The sequence below is a fragment of the Canis lupus genome, chromosome 1 (assembly GCF_003254725.2).
Source record: "Canis lupus dingo isolate Sandy chromosome 1, ASM325472v2, whole genome shotgun sequence".
Classification (NCBI taxonomy): Eukaryota; Metazoa; Chordata; class Mammalia; order Carnivora; family Canidae; genus Canis; species Canis lupus.
This window is the reverse complement of record NC_064243.1, coordinates 91,380,125-91,393,523: the sequence shown is the minus strand read 5'-3', so window position 1 is coordinate 91,393,523 and position 13,399 is coordinate 91,380,125. Positions and strand designations below refer to the sequence as shown.

Below are 13,399 nucleotides of genomic sequence, written 5' to 3'. Positions count from 1 at the left end.
CCAAAAGGCAAATTTGCTTTTGGCTTCCAAAAACTAATCCTCAGCAGATTTCACATGTAAATGGATGAATTTAAGAAATATGAAATGACTCTGAGTTTAAAAATAGTCTGTCATCAATCAACAGGTAAGCAGAAATGCCTCTGAAGGAGAGACAACAACAAAAGAAGCAAAATTTAGCATTCTCTGACATTTCCTAGGTGATGGGCCTATCACATTTGCTGAGCATGTTGAATCCAAAGAGAATCCTATCCTGACCTTCTGGAGTGGAACAAAGTTCAGTGTCTTCCTCTCCCACTGATTAAACAGACCTCTCTATAATTGGTGGATTTGAACCAGTTACCTGTGCTCTTGAATCCGCAGAGGGTCTCACACATATGGCTTTCTGTAAAGTTTGCAGATGCAGGAAGATTTCCCTTCATTTCTTGGAGTAAAAACAGATTGCCAAATGCTACCATTTTTTTCGAGGTGACACCTGAGAAGGAATACTCAGAAGTGAAATTTATTTTTTTAATTTAAAAATTTTTATTAAAAAAATTTTTTTATTTAAATTCAATTAACATATGCTGTACTATTAGTTTCAGAGGTAGAGTTCAGTGATTGATTTGTTGCATGTAACACCTCGCGCTCATTACATCACATGCCCTCCTCAGTGCCCATCACCCAGGCACCCCATCCCCCCAAACCCTCTCCTCCAGCCACCTTCAGTCTCCTAGAGTTAAGAGTCTTTTATGGTTTGTCTCCCTCTCTGATTTAATCTCGTTTCATTTTTCTCTCCCTTCCCCTATGATCCTGTTTTTGTTAAATTCCACGTAAGAGTGAGATCATATGATAATTGTCTTTCTCTGATTGCTTAGCATAATGCCCTCTAGTTCTATCCACATCATTGCAAATGGTAAGATTTCATTTTTTTTGATGTCTGGGTAACATTCCATTATATATAATATATTCCATTATATATATAATATATATTCTGTTATATGTATATATATCAATATAATATATATTCCATTATATATAACTATAAATATAAACATAGTCTCCATTCATTTGTCGATGGATATCTGGGCTCTTTCCATATCTGGGCTATTGTGGACATTGTTCCTATAGACATTGGGGTGCAGGTGTCCCTTCAGATCCTTTGTATCCTTTGACTATGTTTGTATCCTTTGGGCGAATAACTTGTAGTGTAATTGCTGGGTCATAGAGTAGCCTTATTTTTAACTTTTTGAGGAACCTCCATACTATTTTCCAGAGTGGCTGCTCCAGCTTGCATTCCCACCAGCAGTATAAGAGGGTTCTATGTTTTCTCGCAAGTGGGATTTGATGTGAGCATGCAGATCAAACTCAGATCTCCAAGAGGACACCAGTAAAACATTTTAACTTTTTTTTAAAAAAATGAATCATGACTTTTTGGCACTGGAGAGGAGGACAGTAGTTATTCGAGTGAAGCACTTTATAGGTGTTGCTTCTTTCTCTTATGAGAACCCTATGCCAGGTGGGTGTTCTAATTTCCATAGAAGGAGAGGGTTTGGATGGTAAGCAGCTTACCTATGGCCACGGCTAATGAAGTAGTCAGGAGACACATCCAAACTCACCACATTCCTATCACTGCACAGCCAGTATTCACTTAACATTTCACTCATTAAGTGAATCATTGCATTCACAAAGGACTCACTCTGGAGCTTTCAAAGTTGGGTTTGTTTTTTGTATTGTTTTGTTGGCAGTTTCTTTTTCCCTCAGCTTATTTTCCTCCCACGACATTTTTGGATTCCCTGAGCCAATCTCAAGGTTTAGCATGCAGCATGATTTCAACAAGTGGGGGCTACTGCTTGGACAAGTTTCAGATGGAATTATCTCTAAGGCTCACAAACATGTAGGCTTATCATACATGAATTTCAACACAAACCACTTAAGAACTGATGAGGGGAAGTACCAAAATGATTTTACTTGTCTGTTAAGGCCTGTCTTGTCCTGTCACCCTGGGGCTAACCCCTTTTGGGCAGGAAGCATGTGTTCTCTGTCACCCACAGGGAGCAGGGAGGAGGCTCTGGCCTAACTCCCTGGTAATAGTAGCTTTGATTGTCATTTCTCCTACCAGAGGAGTGGGAAGGAAGAGTGTGGAAGGGCAAGGTTTTGGCTACCTCTAGAGAGACACTAATTGTATTTCTAAGTATGACAAGAGAGGGGACATCTCCCATCCTTTCAGCTTGATGAGTCCAGATCTAGGCAGCTCAAGCTGTTTTCCAGAAAGGGATGACTGAACCATCTTCAGTGATTCAGTTGCATAAAGGTGAAAGATTTGAGGAAAAGCTTTTTAAAAAGTTGTGTAGAACAAGGAAAGTCTTAGGACCGTCATCTCAAAAATAAACTTTTATTTAAGTTACATGTACAGTTCATTAATAAAAGAAAAATGCTTGTCTACAGGTCAGCAGGACTTGATGCATTCCAACATGTGTCTATAGAATTCTGAAGATCCTGAGCATGATAATGTAGCCGTATGCTCTAGAATCCCAAGGCATTATATGCTCTTAAATCACATTTTGGTATCGAGTGACATTTTAAAAGGGGCAAGGTAGTTTTTTTTCAAAGCCAGTCACTTTATGCAAAGAATTCTTTTCTCCCTGTGCGTGTGTATAAATAGAGAAATACCTAGGTCTCGGGTAGATTCCAGAATATCTAAGATCCATCAGTCACTTGACCTAAGTCATAGTTATTCCTGTTTTACTGGGTATGTCTTGTGAGAACCTTACAATGTATGATTGGTTTTGATACAGTTTGTACACAGGAGGGATGTTGCCTGTCCATAAATTCCTTCAGGGGATCTTTTTCTTCTACTTTGCAATCCAGTAATCTACTTCTACTTCACAAGGAGAATAATTCTGCAACTTCTGGCATCTTGAAGCATGGCACACATAACAATGTTTTGCTAGTGTTATACTACTGGTACACCACTATATTGGATGCCAGCCATTTAGGGCATCTGACACACCGGGAAACTACTGAGGGATCCCTACTATCAGTAGTAAAGGGGACTCAGCAAACATGTAGTGTGACATCTGGCTTAACCTTTACACGTCTCTGCCTCCTTTTCTGAGAGGGGATGGCAGGAAGCATATAGGGTTTGGAATCTGTGGTCTCAATTTTCACATCATAAAATGAAGACACTTACCAACTTGGGTTGTTGTGAAGATCAAAAGAAAAAAAATACATGCCAGCACTTATTTAACACATTATTAAACTATTAAGATGTTAAGGGAAACTCAAAATGCTTTAGCACCATCCAAAGACTGTGTAGGCTACCAAATATTTATTTCCATGTTCTAGGCAGTAAAGTCAAAAGATTGGAACAGAAACCCACAGGCTAAATGTCTAGGGTTTAAATCATGGAACCCTTGAAGCTTTTTTTTAACTGTATAAAGGTTATATCACTACCTGAAATTCACACCTAGATCTCATCAGACAGGTGTAGTGGAACACACTTGGGACAAGGTCTAATGCTTGTGCTCAATGAGTCAAGTTACTGTAACCCTCCCTGGTAAAGTCACATAGGAGGTTCTAGATCGTGCCACAATGAATACAAATAAAGGCATAGATCGAGAGTAACCTCCAGCAGTAACACTTGCCTTGCACTCACTAAATGCCAGACATGGTGGTGCTGAGTCTGTCTATGCCTTCTCACTTAACCTTCACCATGGCATGGCGACAGTCTCCATCTTGTCCATTTACTGAGGGGATTAGTAGCTTGCCCAAGCTACCATGTCAAGACTGACACCAGGGTCCATGCTTGTGAACCTCCTTGCTGACCACCTAATTTTCCCCTCACACACAATGAAAAAGAAAACTATTGATGATGTGTTCAGGGCCCCCTGCAGAGCCCACAGCAGCTTCTGTGACTCTGGGTGGAAGGTTTACAGGGGGATTGTCAGAGAGTGGTCCCACTTCATTCCTGTTTCTTGAATGAGCCAGGCTTGGAAATGTTCAATAGATTTGGGAGACAAAATAGAGAATTGAGACACTTCTGTCATCTGTTCCTTAATAACTTATCTGTGGATCCCCAAAATTCACACACATAGGACCTCGCTGCTAATCCTGATTCAGCCTTTGCTCTGTGAAAGCAGGCAAGGATGGTATATGCACAAAAAAGTCCACTATATTTGGAAACAAGGTATATTTGAAACCTTTTTCTATGTATTCCCAAACCTCACAGTTGGTCCATAGTATGATGGAAACATGAACATATAATTGCCAATTTTTCCAAAGAGTCAGGCTAGATACTTGATTATGAAACTGAGGAGCTCTCAAACTCAGTGATCAAGATTAGCAGGTTGTATTCTAAATTCTTGGCCCTAAGTTACCACAGCAAAAGTGCATATGCTTCTTGCAAGTCACCCTGCTGCTAAAATCAAGGATTCTAGTTCAGTTAGGTCTCCCATTTCTAAATATTAAACTAAAGAATTAGTTCTTTAAATGCCCTGTAGTTTTGCTATCTAGAGCCTGTCTCTCTGTCTCTCTCTCTCTTTTTTTTTTTTTTTTGATTAGAGCTCTCTGACTTCCAAAGATGCCAGGAACAGAAGTGTGGAAGTTGAAGCCCCCCACCCCCACTCTTTTTTGCCTTGTGTTCATCAAGAATAGAACACTGTAGGCTTGAAGATGATGCTATGGCCCTAATATAGCTATGAGAATGTCTTCAGGGAGCTGTTGAACAACTGGAATTCTTTTTGCCAAACAGCTTGTAAAGGCCACTGAAGAATTTGGACTCAGGGACTTGGCTGGATTTCTTTACCAAGGGCCATAAATCTGTTTACTCATCTCTTATCAATCTTTGTAACAATTCCTAAAGTCTCTGGAGGACCCATGTTCAGTGACTTTGTATGACACACTGAGCTCCAAATCTCCTTCTTAGTGTTAGATAAGCTCCCTATTTCACCTCTTAACTAATTCTCACCTTCCCTAGTAAACTACAGACATAGCAAACTTACACCAGTATGTTTCATGTAGGATTCTTACAGCTCTTATTTGGATACTAAAGCCCAAAGGCTCTAGTTCCTCTTGAACTAATATTATATGCTGAATTGACTAGCCATATTAACTATTCTTATTTCAGTAGAAATATCTAGTTACTTCATTTTTTTTAACTCTTAAATTAGAGTTTCTGTCCTTGGCTACTTACTGGAGGTAGGGCAAGGTAAAAGAAGGAAATACATTAGACTCTTTGAAGGTTGGAGAGTGGGACCTAGAACTTAAAAGAACCCAGTAGGGACTGGGATCAGAGAGAAGATAGAGAATAATGCTTGATTTTATTCCTAAAAACTATGGAATTAGGCCTTGATGTTAATTAATCCTATACAGTCCTTGTAATGGGGGAACACACTGCTATCTTCAAACTTCCTAGGAGGGAATTCTGTATTGCTCCAATTAAAAAAAGAAATAGGTAGGTTTTGTATCATAGCTGGGTCAAAGTACCGGTCAACCAAATGGCCTTCAGAGTTGAGATATGATGAAACTAACGCACTTATCACATGGGCACTTCAGGTACCCTGTCAGTAGGCCACATCCTGTTTCTTGTAATGACTATTTGAAGAGGAAGCAACAGGTAGACAACAGAGTCCTACCTTCACAGCTACAGCCTCTTCCTTCTATATGCCAGACTTGCATACCACACACACACACACACACACACACACACACACCCCTATTCTTTCATTTTAAAAACCATTTGACCAAAATCACAATAGGGCATCTATGGAACAATACAGCAGAAGCAACTTCATCTAAGATTGGTGGTCTCTGCCTAAGCCACAAGCAAGGTGTCAGCTGCCTTACTTATATTCCATGTGCAAGTAGAATAGGAATCCTCCACCGATCATTTAGCAACTCAAAACATCTCTTCATCCTCTTGCTCCTGCCTTGGTCATGGAGTCCCAGGAGGAAGCAGATCTTCTGCAGCAGACACCCACCTCTCTTTGGAATTAGAGCATCTTCCCAGGGCTCCAAGCCTCATGTCTTCTCTTGTTTGCTCACCTCCTGAGATTTTAGAGAAAGGCAGTAATGGCCAATCTGATGGAAAACTTACTAAATCCCTGTGCTACTTTTTCTTCTTCCCAAATTCCTCATCTGCTCTTCATACTAAGAATTTCAGACATTGTCCACAGAAGGAATCCATCCTATGCCAGCCAAACTGAAAAATGAGATGTTACAGATTCTCGATGAGGTCCCATTGGAACAGTGGTTTTCAAACTGTAGTTGACATCAGAATCACCTGATGGGCTTGTGAAAACATATTCTTGGACTCTACCTCCCAGAGTTTCTCATTCAGCAGGTCTGGGAAGGGGCCTAAGAACTTGCATTTTTAACAGGTTCCCAGGGGATGGAGATGCTAATCCTGGTGAGAAACTAGTACATTAGAGTGTTCAAGAAGGGCACTACCTGTTACCTCTCCAGCTCTCTTCATGGTAGGCAATATAGGCTTATAAAAGACGAACACACTTCGCTCTAGGACAAGAAGGCACTTGTCCTGGAGCTATATATAACGATAGAACACAGAAAACAGAGACTTAAGTATTAGAAGCAGAATTGCTACAAATCTGAGCATCAGTTTCTACATCAGGAAATAAATTAATCAGAAAAGGAACCTGCCTCTAAGCAAGAGGAATTCTAGGTTCAGGCTAAGCTAGCTTCTTTTATAAAATAAATATTTTGGGAACAAATATTCATTCCGTGGAACTTTCTTTTACTACTTGGTTGTAAGAAGCCAAGTTATAGGCTTAGTTACACAACATCAACATCTATATCATCTAGCTCATATTTAGTTAGAATGCTTGATACTACTCAGGCCGTTGATAGAAGTTTATCCTAGAGGAATAGGCACAAACCATGGTTAAGCTGCTTGGTTTAATTGTTTTAGCACTTGAAAAAAAAATGTACAGTAGTTTGAATACTCAGTCTTTGCAAACCTCCACTGAGGTCAAAGATTTCATTCATACGTACAAAATTAGTTTACAAATTTTTTTGGCAATTTCATCTTAGTAACCCGTTTTATCCTATTGCCATTGTCCCAACCATTGAAAAAGTTTACAATAATTTACATAGAAATATTTTCAAAGTGCTTAAGAATAGTGATTGTTCTCTGGGATATTTACAGATGGCCTATACAATGTATGTACAGGTGGTATACACTATAGCACAAGTTTCATTGCTGGAATATGGCTTTCTAGGGAAAGTGCATATTTGGCCAGATGTGGCAATACTGTCTAGAAACTCAAGGATTAGATACTTGGTAACCACATCCAAAGCTGAAGTAGAATGTGGATAGGAATATTTACAAAAGTAATATAAAAATGATCAAGTATACAAGCTTGATCCAAGTAAAGATATCTTGATGTTCTTCCAGACTGAAGGAAGAAAGACTTCAGGCGCTGGCTCGGTTACCATTTCGAAGTGGAGGGTTATTGGTTTAGACCTCAAAGGTCAAGGCTTGTCTCTGAAGTCAAGCTAGGTCATCATCTGTGCTTACAACTGATATCTGTGGAAGAGAAAAAGTACAGAATGAGCTTGGTGATCACTCATTGGTAGTAATTCCAGTCTCTAAAATGGACCTTGCTTTTGAGTTGGCCATTCAGAGACCAAAGGGATGTGGAAGGGAAGTTAGATCTAAAACAGTATTTATAGTGTCACTGATGCATTTTTAACTTGAATTGTGTGGTATCTACTTGGTGGAGAGAGAAAATAGCGGAGCTGATGCTGCCATTCCATTGAATGATGTTAAATCCTGGAGAAAAATGGGAAAAAGACACACGTGCCATGAATTGACCATCATTCTTTGTTTCACCAGACACCTTGGAAGGGAGCACTGAGCTCTTGTTTTGTCCAGACTGTTCCCTAAGTGAAGGCCAAATACTCCATTTGGGTTTCAACTGAAGACCAAGGGACTAACTCTCTTGCTGAAAGGAAGCTAGCTACAGTAAGCATTTGGTAATTATGGCAAAAGGAATCTTGCTCAATATGCTGACTTTAAGCCAACTCCCTTGCATAGCATATGCAAACTTGTAAGTGTCCAGTAGACAGCTGACTTGGCAGTTCAAATAGGAGCTACTTGGTTCATGCTAATATTTACATATAGCTTCTATAACTAAAAATATCTCCAATAGTATAGTGATGGCCTTAGGTTGACTTACCTGACATTCTGTAGGGAACAGATGCTTATCAACTGACTGGCATATGCTCTAATGGTTAGACTGTCTGATCTCCAGGTGTAGTAGATGTATTTGGTGGCTCTGTGATCCTAATGGCTCTTCCTAGCCCAAGCAGCCAGAGCTTGAGTTAGTGGTCTCCTTTCCAGAAAGTCCTACCGCAAACCATGGTGTATCAAGACACAAAGCTGACTTACTGCGGGGTACGTGTGTCCAACAGAAGCACTGTGTCTACCAATGTCTATGGACAGGTCCTCTTCAGTAGTCTTCAAGTACACAGGATTGTCAAAGTTCATGCTTTTCATGTTCTTGTGCTGCCAATTCCGCCACATCAAGTAGCCACCTACCGCTGCCATTGCTAAGAGCACTGAAAAAAGTCAGAGGGTGACTAAGCAGGGTCTAGTCTCAAAACATACCAAAGAAGGTCATGTTCAGGAATCCATCATACTTGGCATCAATAAACATGTCATGTCGTAGGAAGCTAGCATAACTGGATGTTAGAATATAAATGGGCTCGGAACTTGAAACAAGTTTAGACCTGTGGTTAAGTGTTATTCTGCAGACTGGTGCTAAGTTCAACACATCCATTTGGGCAAGCATAGAGTCCTGGGCCCTTTTCCAGGCCAACTGAATTAAAATTTCAGGAATCTCTGGAAATCTTTTCAAGTAGTCCCTCAGGTGTGGTAGCTAAGCGTGGAATCCAGTATTCCACAATTAAGTGACCATTAGCACACAGACCCTTAGAAATCCCCATGCCTAATAATTGCTCCAGAGGCTCTTCCCCCTGAGTCTGTGAATTCTTTTTTTTTTTTTAAGATTTTATTTATTTATGCAAGAGAGACAGAGAAAGAGAGAGAGAGAGAGGTAGAGAGAGAGAGAGAGGTAGAGACACAGGCAGAGGGAGAAGCAGGCTTCCATGCAGGGAGCCTGACATGGGACTTGATCCCGGGTCTCCAGGATCCCACCCTGGGCTGAAGGCCGGCGCCAAACCACTTAGCCACCAGGGCTGCCTGAGTCTCCGAATTTTTAAGTATTTTTAATTTACCCTCTATGAGTCCTACAACTCCTCAAGAAAGCATTTAGGCATTTGTTTGTCTCCTCTCTATGAAGCATTATACACCTTTAAAAGGAGAATAGATCAGTGCTCTTTACCTACAGGAATGTAGCATGAAAGGGGACAAGAAAGACTAAAAACTCTGAGGTAGGGAGCAATCAGCATCTTTCATGTAATACTTAAGCATTCCATCACTGTCACTCACTGTGCCAACGAGACCATCAAAAAGAAAGGTATGGACACAACTCGGTGTGCCAGGCTGGGGAGGGAGTGAATAGAATCAGTGTCATGAGTACTGTGTCATGGGGGGGATGTCTCTAGATGGATTAGAAATACCCATCTAGTTGGTGTCTAACGAGCTTATCCAGAAATGTGGGGAGTGTACTTACAGAGAGGAAGGATGGCCCAGGCAGCAGAAGTGCCTTTTGGGGGAACAGTGGCCTCCGATACTGCTGTGGTCACATTGATCCCTACAGGAGAAGGAAAGGAATCCATTTAGATGGAGATGTGAGCTCAGACTGAGAAACTGAACAATCTGGTGGAGCACTTCATGCCCTGGCACCCACTACTGCCGTTCAGTATCTACTGCATTGCATTCCAGGCACTGGTCTAGAAGGATTTGACAGTCACACGCTAGAATAGCTATTTCACTAATAGTTGTCTAGTAGAAATCTTAATAAGTCGGGTCAGTCTAAGATTTGCAGGCTTTCAGGCTTTGGAGCTGAAATGTAGGTTACCAGCTAGGAGCAGACCTAGTAGTTACAGGGCTGCATTAATTATTTAAGCAATAAATACAAAGAGTGTGGCTGTTAGTTGAGATTTGCAGTTTGCAGTATAGGCCCAGTACCTCTGGGAACTAGTCCACTAGTTGGAGAAATTTCTGTTGTGTGGATATCTTTTGTCTCACTGTAAGTCAGAGTAGTTGCAGTACCTGAATTATAAAGACCAAGAACCTGGTTAATGCCAAGGTTCCAGAGTGGTTAGCTGTTTCCTCCAGACAAACCATGTGAGGGTTTATATGAACCCCACGGGAAATAAAACCAGTCACTGCTATACTAAGTTGCATGGTCAAAGTGGAAAGGAAGTCTTCACAAAAAACCAGAGACCCACAAGACTCTGGACAGCACAGTCAGCATTTGGAACCTGATAATTTGAAAAGATGCATGGCCACACCGTCTTGGAAGTTACAAGAAATGTTCTCGAGGATAGTACTAGTCTTATTGTCAGACTGTCTTACAGTTACTTTCTCAGTAAACCGAGCTAGTCTCTGCAGGGACTCCATATTTAGCTAGTAAAAACCTCACCATAGGAGCTCCTTGCTCACAACCTAAGAGTTTAATTTGCCACTCAACCAAAAGCTAAGAAAGGAGGACGAAAATCAAGTTGGGTTTAAGTGTGAGTTTAAGACGGTGTCGCCCTCTGGGGCCATAAGGTTTCCTGTAACCATGGCCTCTCTCTCTGGAGGAAAATACTAAGGCTTTGTTTTAATTATCTGTGAGTTGGCTGGCTCAGTGCTGTTAGGGGACTAACTAGAACATCGAGATAGTCCCATTCACACTTGGGTCACCTGTAGACTCACCTAATGCTGAAACGAGTGAGAAGTCAGTTTGTGATGTAATGACATGAACAACCTGGCATGCATCAGTCAGTAGCAGGTATGTTCTCAAATCTATTCCAAGAATCAATTAAGACAGAATTCCTAACATCCAGGCTAGTTTTATGGCTAAGTGTCTCATTCTGTTGCCTGTCATTATGTCCTGCTTGTGGTTGAAAAGTACAAAGCCTTACTGTGGCACTCCCGGCCGTTTGCCTCTAGAGTGTACCCATTGGGACAGGAACACGTGTATTTTGGAGAGTGATCGTTGATTTGTGGTGCTGGCAGGCACAGATATTCACAGCCTCCATTCTGCATGTCCTCTTCACACCAGTTTTTACCTATCCAGAGACAAAAGTCCTTTAAGAGAGGCATTCTGGTATTTACTATATATAAAGCCTTGTTCTAGATGCTGAAGATATGAGTCCTTGTCCCCAGAGAAGATACTTGTCTAACTCTGTCCAATCTTGAAGTTCAACCAATACAACAGGCAGCATGCTCTAAGGATACCACAGATCCAAAGAAACTTCTTGAAAGCGGCATAAGGATTATGCCTGGAACAGATGGGTGGTGAGGGAGCAGGTCGGGGCAGGAGTGACCCACTACTTAGATTGAGGACCCCTTAGATTCTCAGGGGAAGGATCCCAGCTAGAGGGAGTTTGAAGATTTCATTCAGATAGTATCAGTCAAGTATTTTGAGCAGGACTTGGTATGACCAGATGTGTTTGAGGATCTACATATAAGATGTGTCATGACATAGAGGTAGGAAAAGTTTGTGGTATCAGAGCTAATTTGGAGGGTAGTGCAATAGTCTTAGTACAAGGGAATGAAGGCCAAGAGGTATGGAAAAGCCTGAATGAAAGACTGAATGCTGAAGGTACGAAGGGAAGGGAGGAGCTAAAGTTCTGTTTCATTAGGAAGTCAGAAGTGAAAAGAACATAAGAAAATAACAAAGAACATATAGAAAATAAAACAAAAAACAAACACATTTGAAGTGTTCGAGGTAGGGTATTGAGGGGAAAGTTCCATTTTAGAGCAAGTTGAGTTGCTCAAGAGCTACTGGCAGCCAAGCAGGTATTATTACATCATGCTGCCGTCCTCACAGACGTTAGGGCTGTGCTTGTCCATGTTACCTGACGGCTGGACGAGTTCGTGATAGACAATGATGTCTTGGGCATCATTAAGGTTGTTTACTAGCGTGGCCAGCTCTGATCCAGTGAATTTATTGGCACCGTAGACTGCTTCATTTTCCCCATCTATCCAGTAGACACGATCCTAAAACAGAACCTCCAAATTAGCAGGTACACCTAATGATGACCATAGATACTGTATTCATCTTATTTTCTGGTAATTTAATGAAGCAACTTTACTGAACACTGCTCTGGGAGGTTAGATGTCAAACTGGTGGAAAGCAAGTTGGGGCTTCTTAAAGTGCTAGAGGAAACGAGTATCTAATGCATCCCATGATGGCAGTGAGAGCAGTTTCTCAGGTCATGCTTCTCCACCCATCCTTCCTTTCCCCATCCCTGTTCTGTCCTTTCTCCCCGGGAGTGCTGAAGTAACTCAGAGGTACACACTTAGACATGATGCACACATCTCACCTCAAATATGGTTAGCGCCAGAGGATGAGCTAGGAACTCCAGAGATTTAAGGACAATCCTACGGTCTTGGCCATTTAAGTCCACGCTGGACAACATGTGCAACTTGGAGTCAAGCCAGTAGAGGCGACTCTTTATAAGGTCTAGAGAGGGAAAGAATTGTCAGTGCATGATAGGCCATCACCACCCTGGCTTCCATTGAAAATACCCAGAGAATCCAATATTCTAATCTCATGGTTCCTTCTCCAGCATGGGTTCCAAATGGGGTCCCAGAAACCTGGAGAGGCAGCATGCAGAATCTGTACCCACACTCATTCTGGGGGATTCAAGGAGCAGCTAAGATTTTCAAAGGAGCTGACTTAAGAAATGGTACTCACATTATAGAAGTGTTAAAGGAAGCTAGCATATTGCTCTCCCCTAATGGATGAGAGTTGCCAAGGCCCAAGATGCACTGAATTCATGTCACATATTAGGTCCATATGGACCAAAAAGCTAGTAATGATGGAGCATGTAATTCGTTAAGGCCAGTACTCGACTTGCATTGGTCAGTTACTCTCATCCAAAATTCTTGCTACTAAAGGAACCATGGGAGCTGTCTGCTGTAGTCCAGAATAAACTATGGAGGGAAGCGAAAGCAGCAGAGACCATTGAGTTGGTGGCCAAGGAAGGAAGGACAGACATACCAAGTGTAATTCCATTAGGCCATTGGATGTCCACTGTCACAAGTGGCCGCCTATCAAATCCATTCATTCCTGCTTTTTCTATTTTAGCTGGTTCTCCCCAGTCTGACCAGTACACAAACCTGGGAAGAATTAAATGAAAAAAAAAAAAAAAAAAAGCCTCAGTGGTTTAGAAGGGATAAATGTGTAATTTGAGACACACATTTAAAGAATGACTACAAAAGTCTAGAGACCAACAGTAACAGGAACAGGTCCAAATTATGTCCTGAGTAAACAGAAGCTAA

General features: G+C 41.3%; 1 protein-coding gene across 1 annotated transcript in view; it reads right to left on the bottom strand.

Moving 5' to 3' along the window:
• Positions 1-2,355: 2,355 nt before the first annotated feature.
• Positions 2,356-13,399, bottom strand: part of VLDLR (very low density lipoprotein receptor) — a 35,040-nt gene continuing 23,996 nt past the window's right edge. The window contains 8 exon segments of the mRNA XM_025423422.3: positions 2,356-7,522; positions 8,387-8,556; positions 9,633-9,713; positions 10,091-10,174; positions 11,032-11,178; positions 11,971-12,112; positions 12,439-12,578; positions 13,119-13,237. Coding sequence (XP_025279207.1) covers positions 7,487-7,522; positions 8,387-8,556; positions 9,633-9,713; positions 10,091-10,174; positions 11,032-11,178; positions 11,971-12,112; positions 12,439-12,578; positions 13,119-13,237 — 919 coding nt within the window. The 3' untranslated portion in view covers positions 2,356-7,486.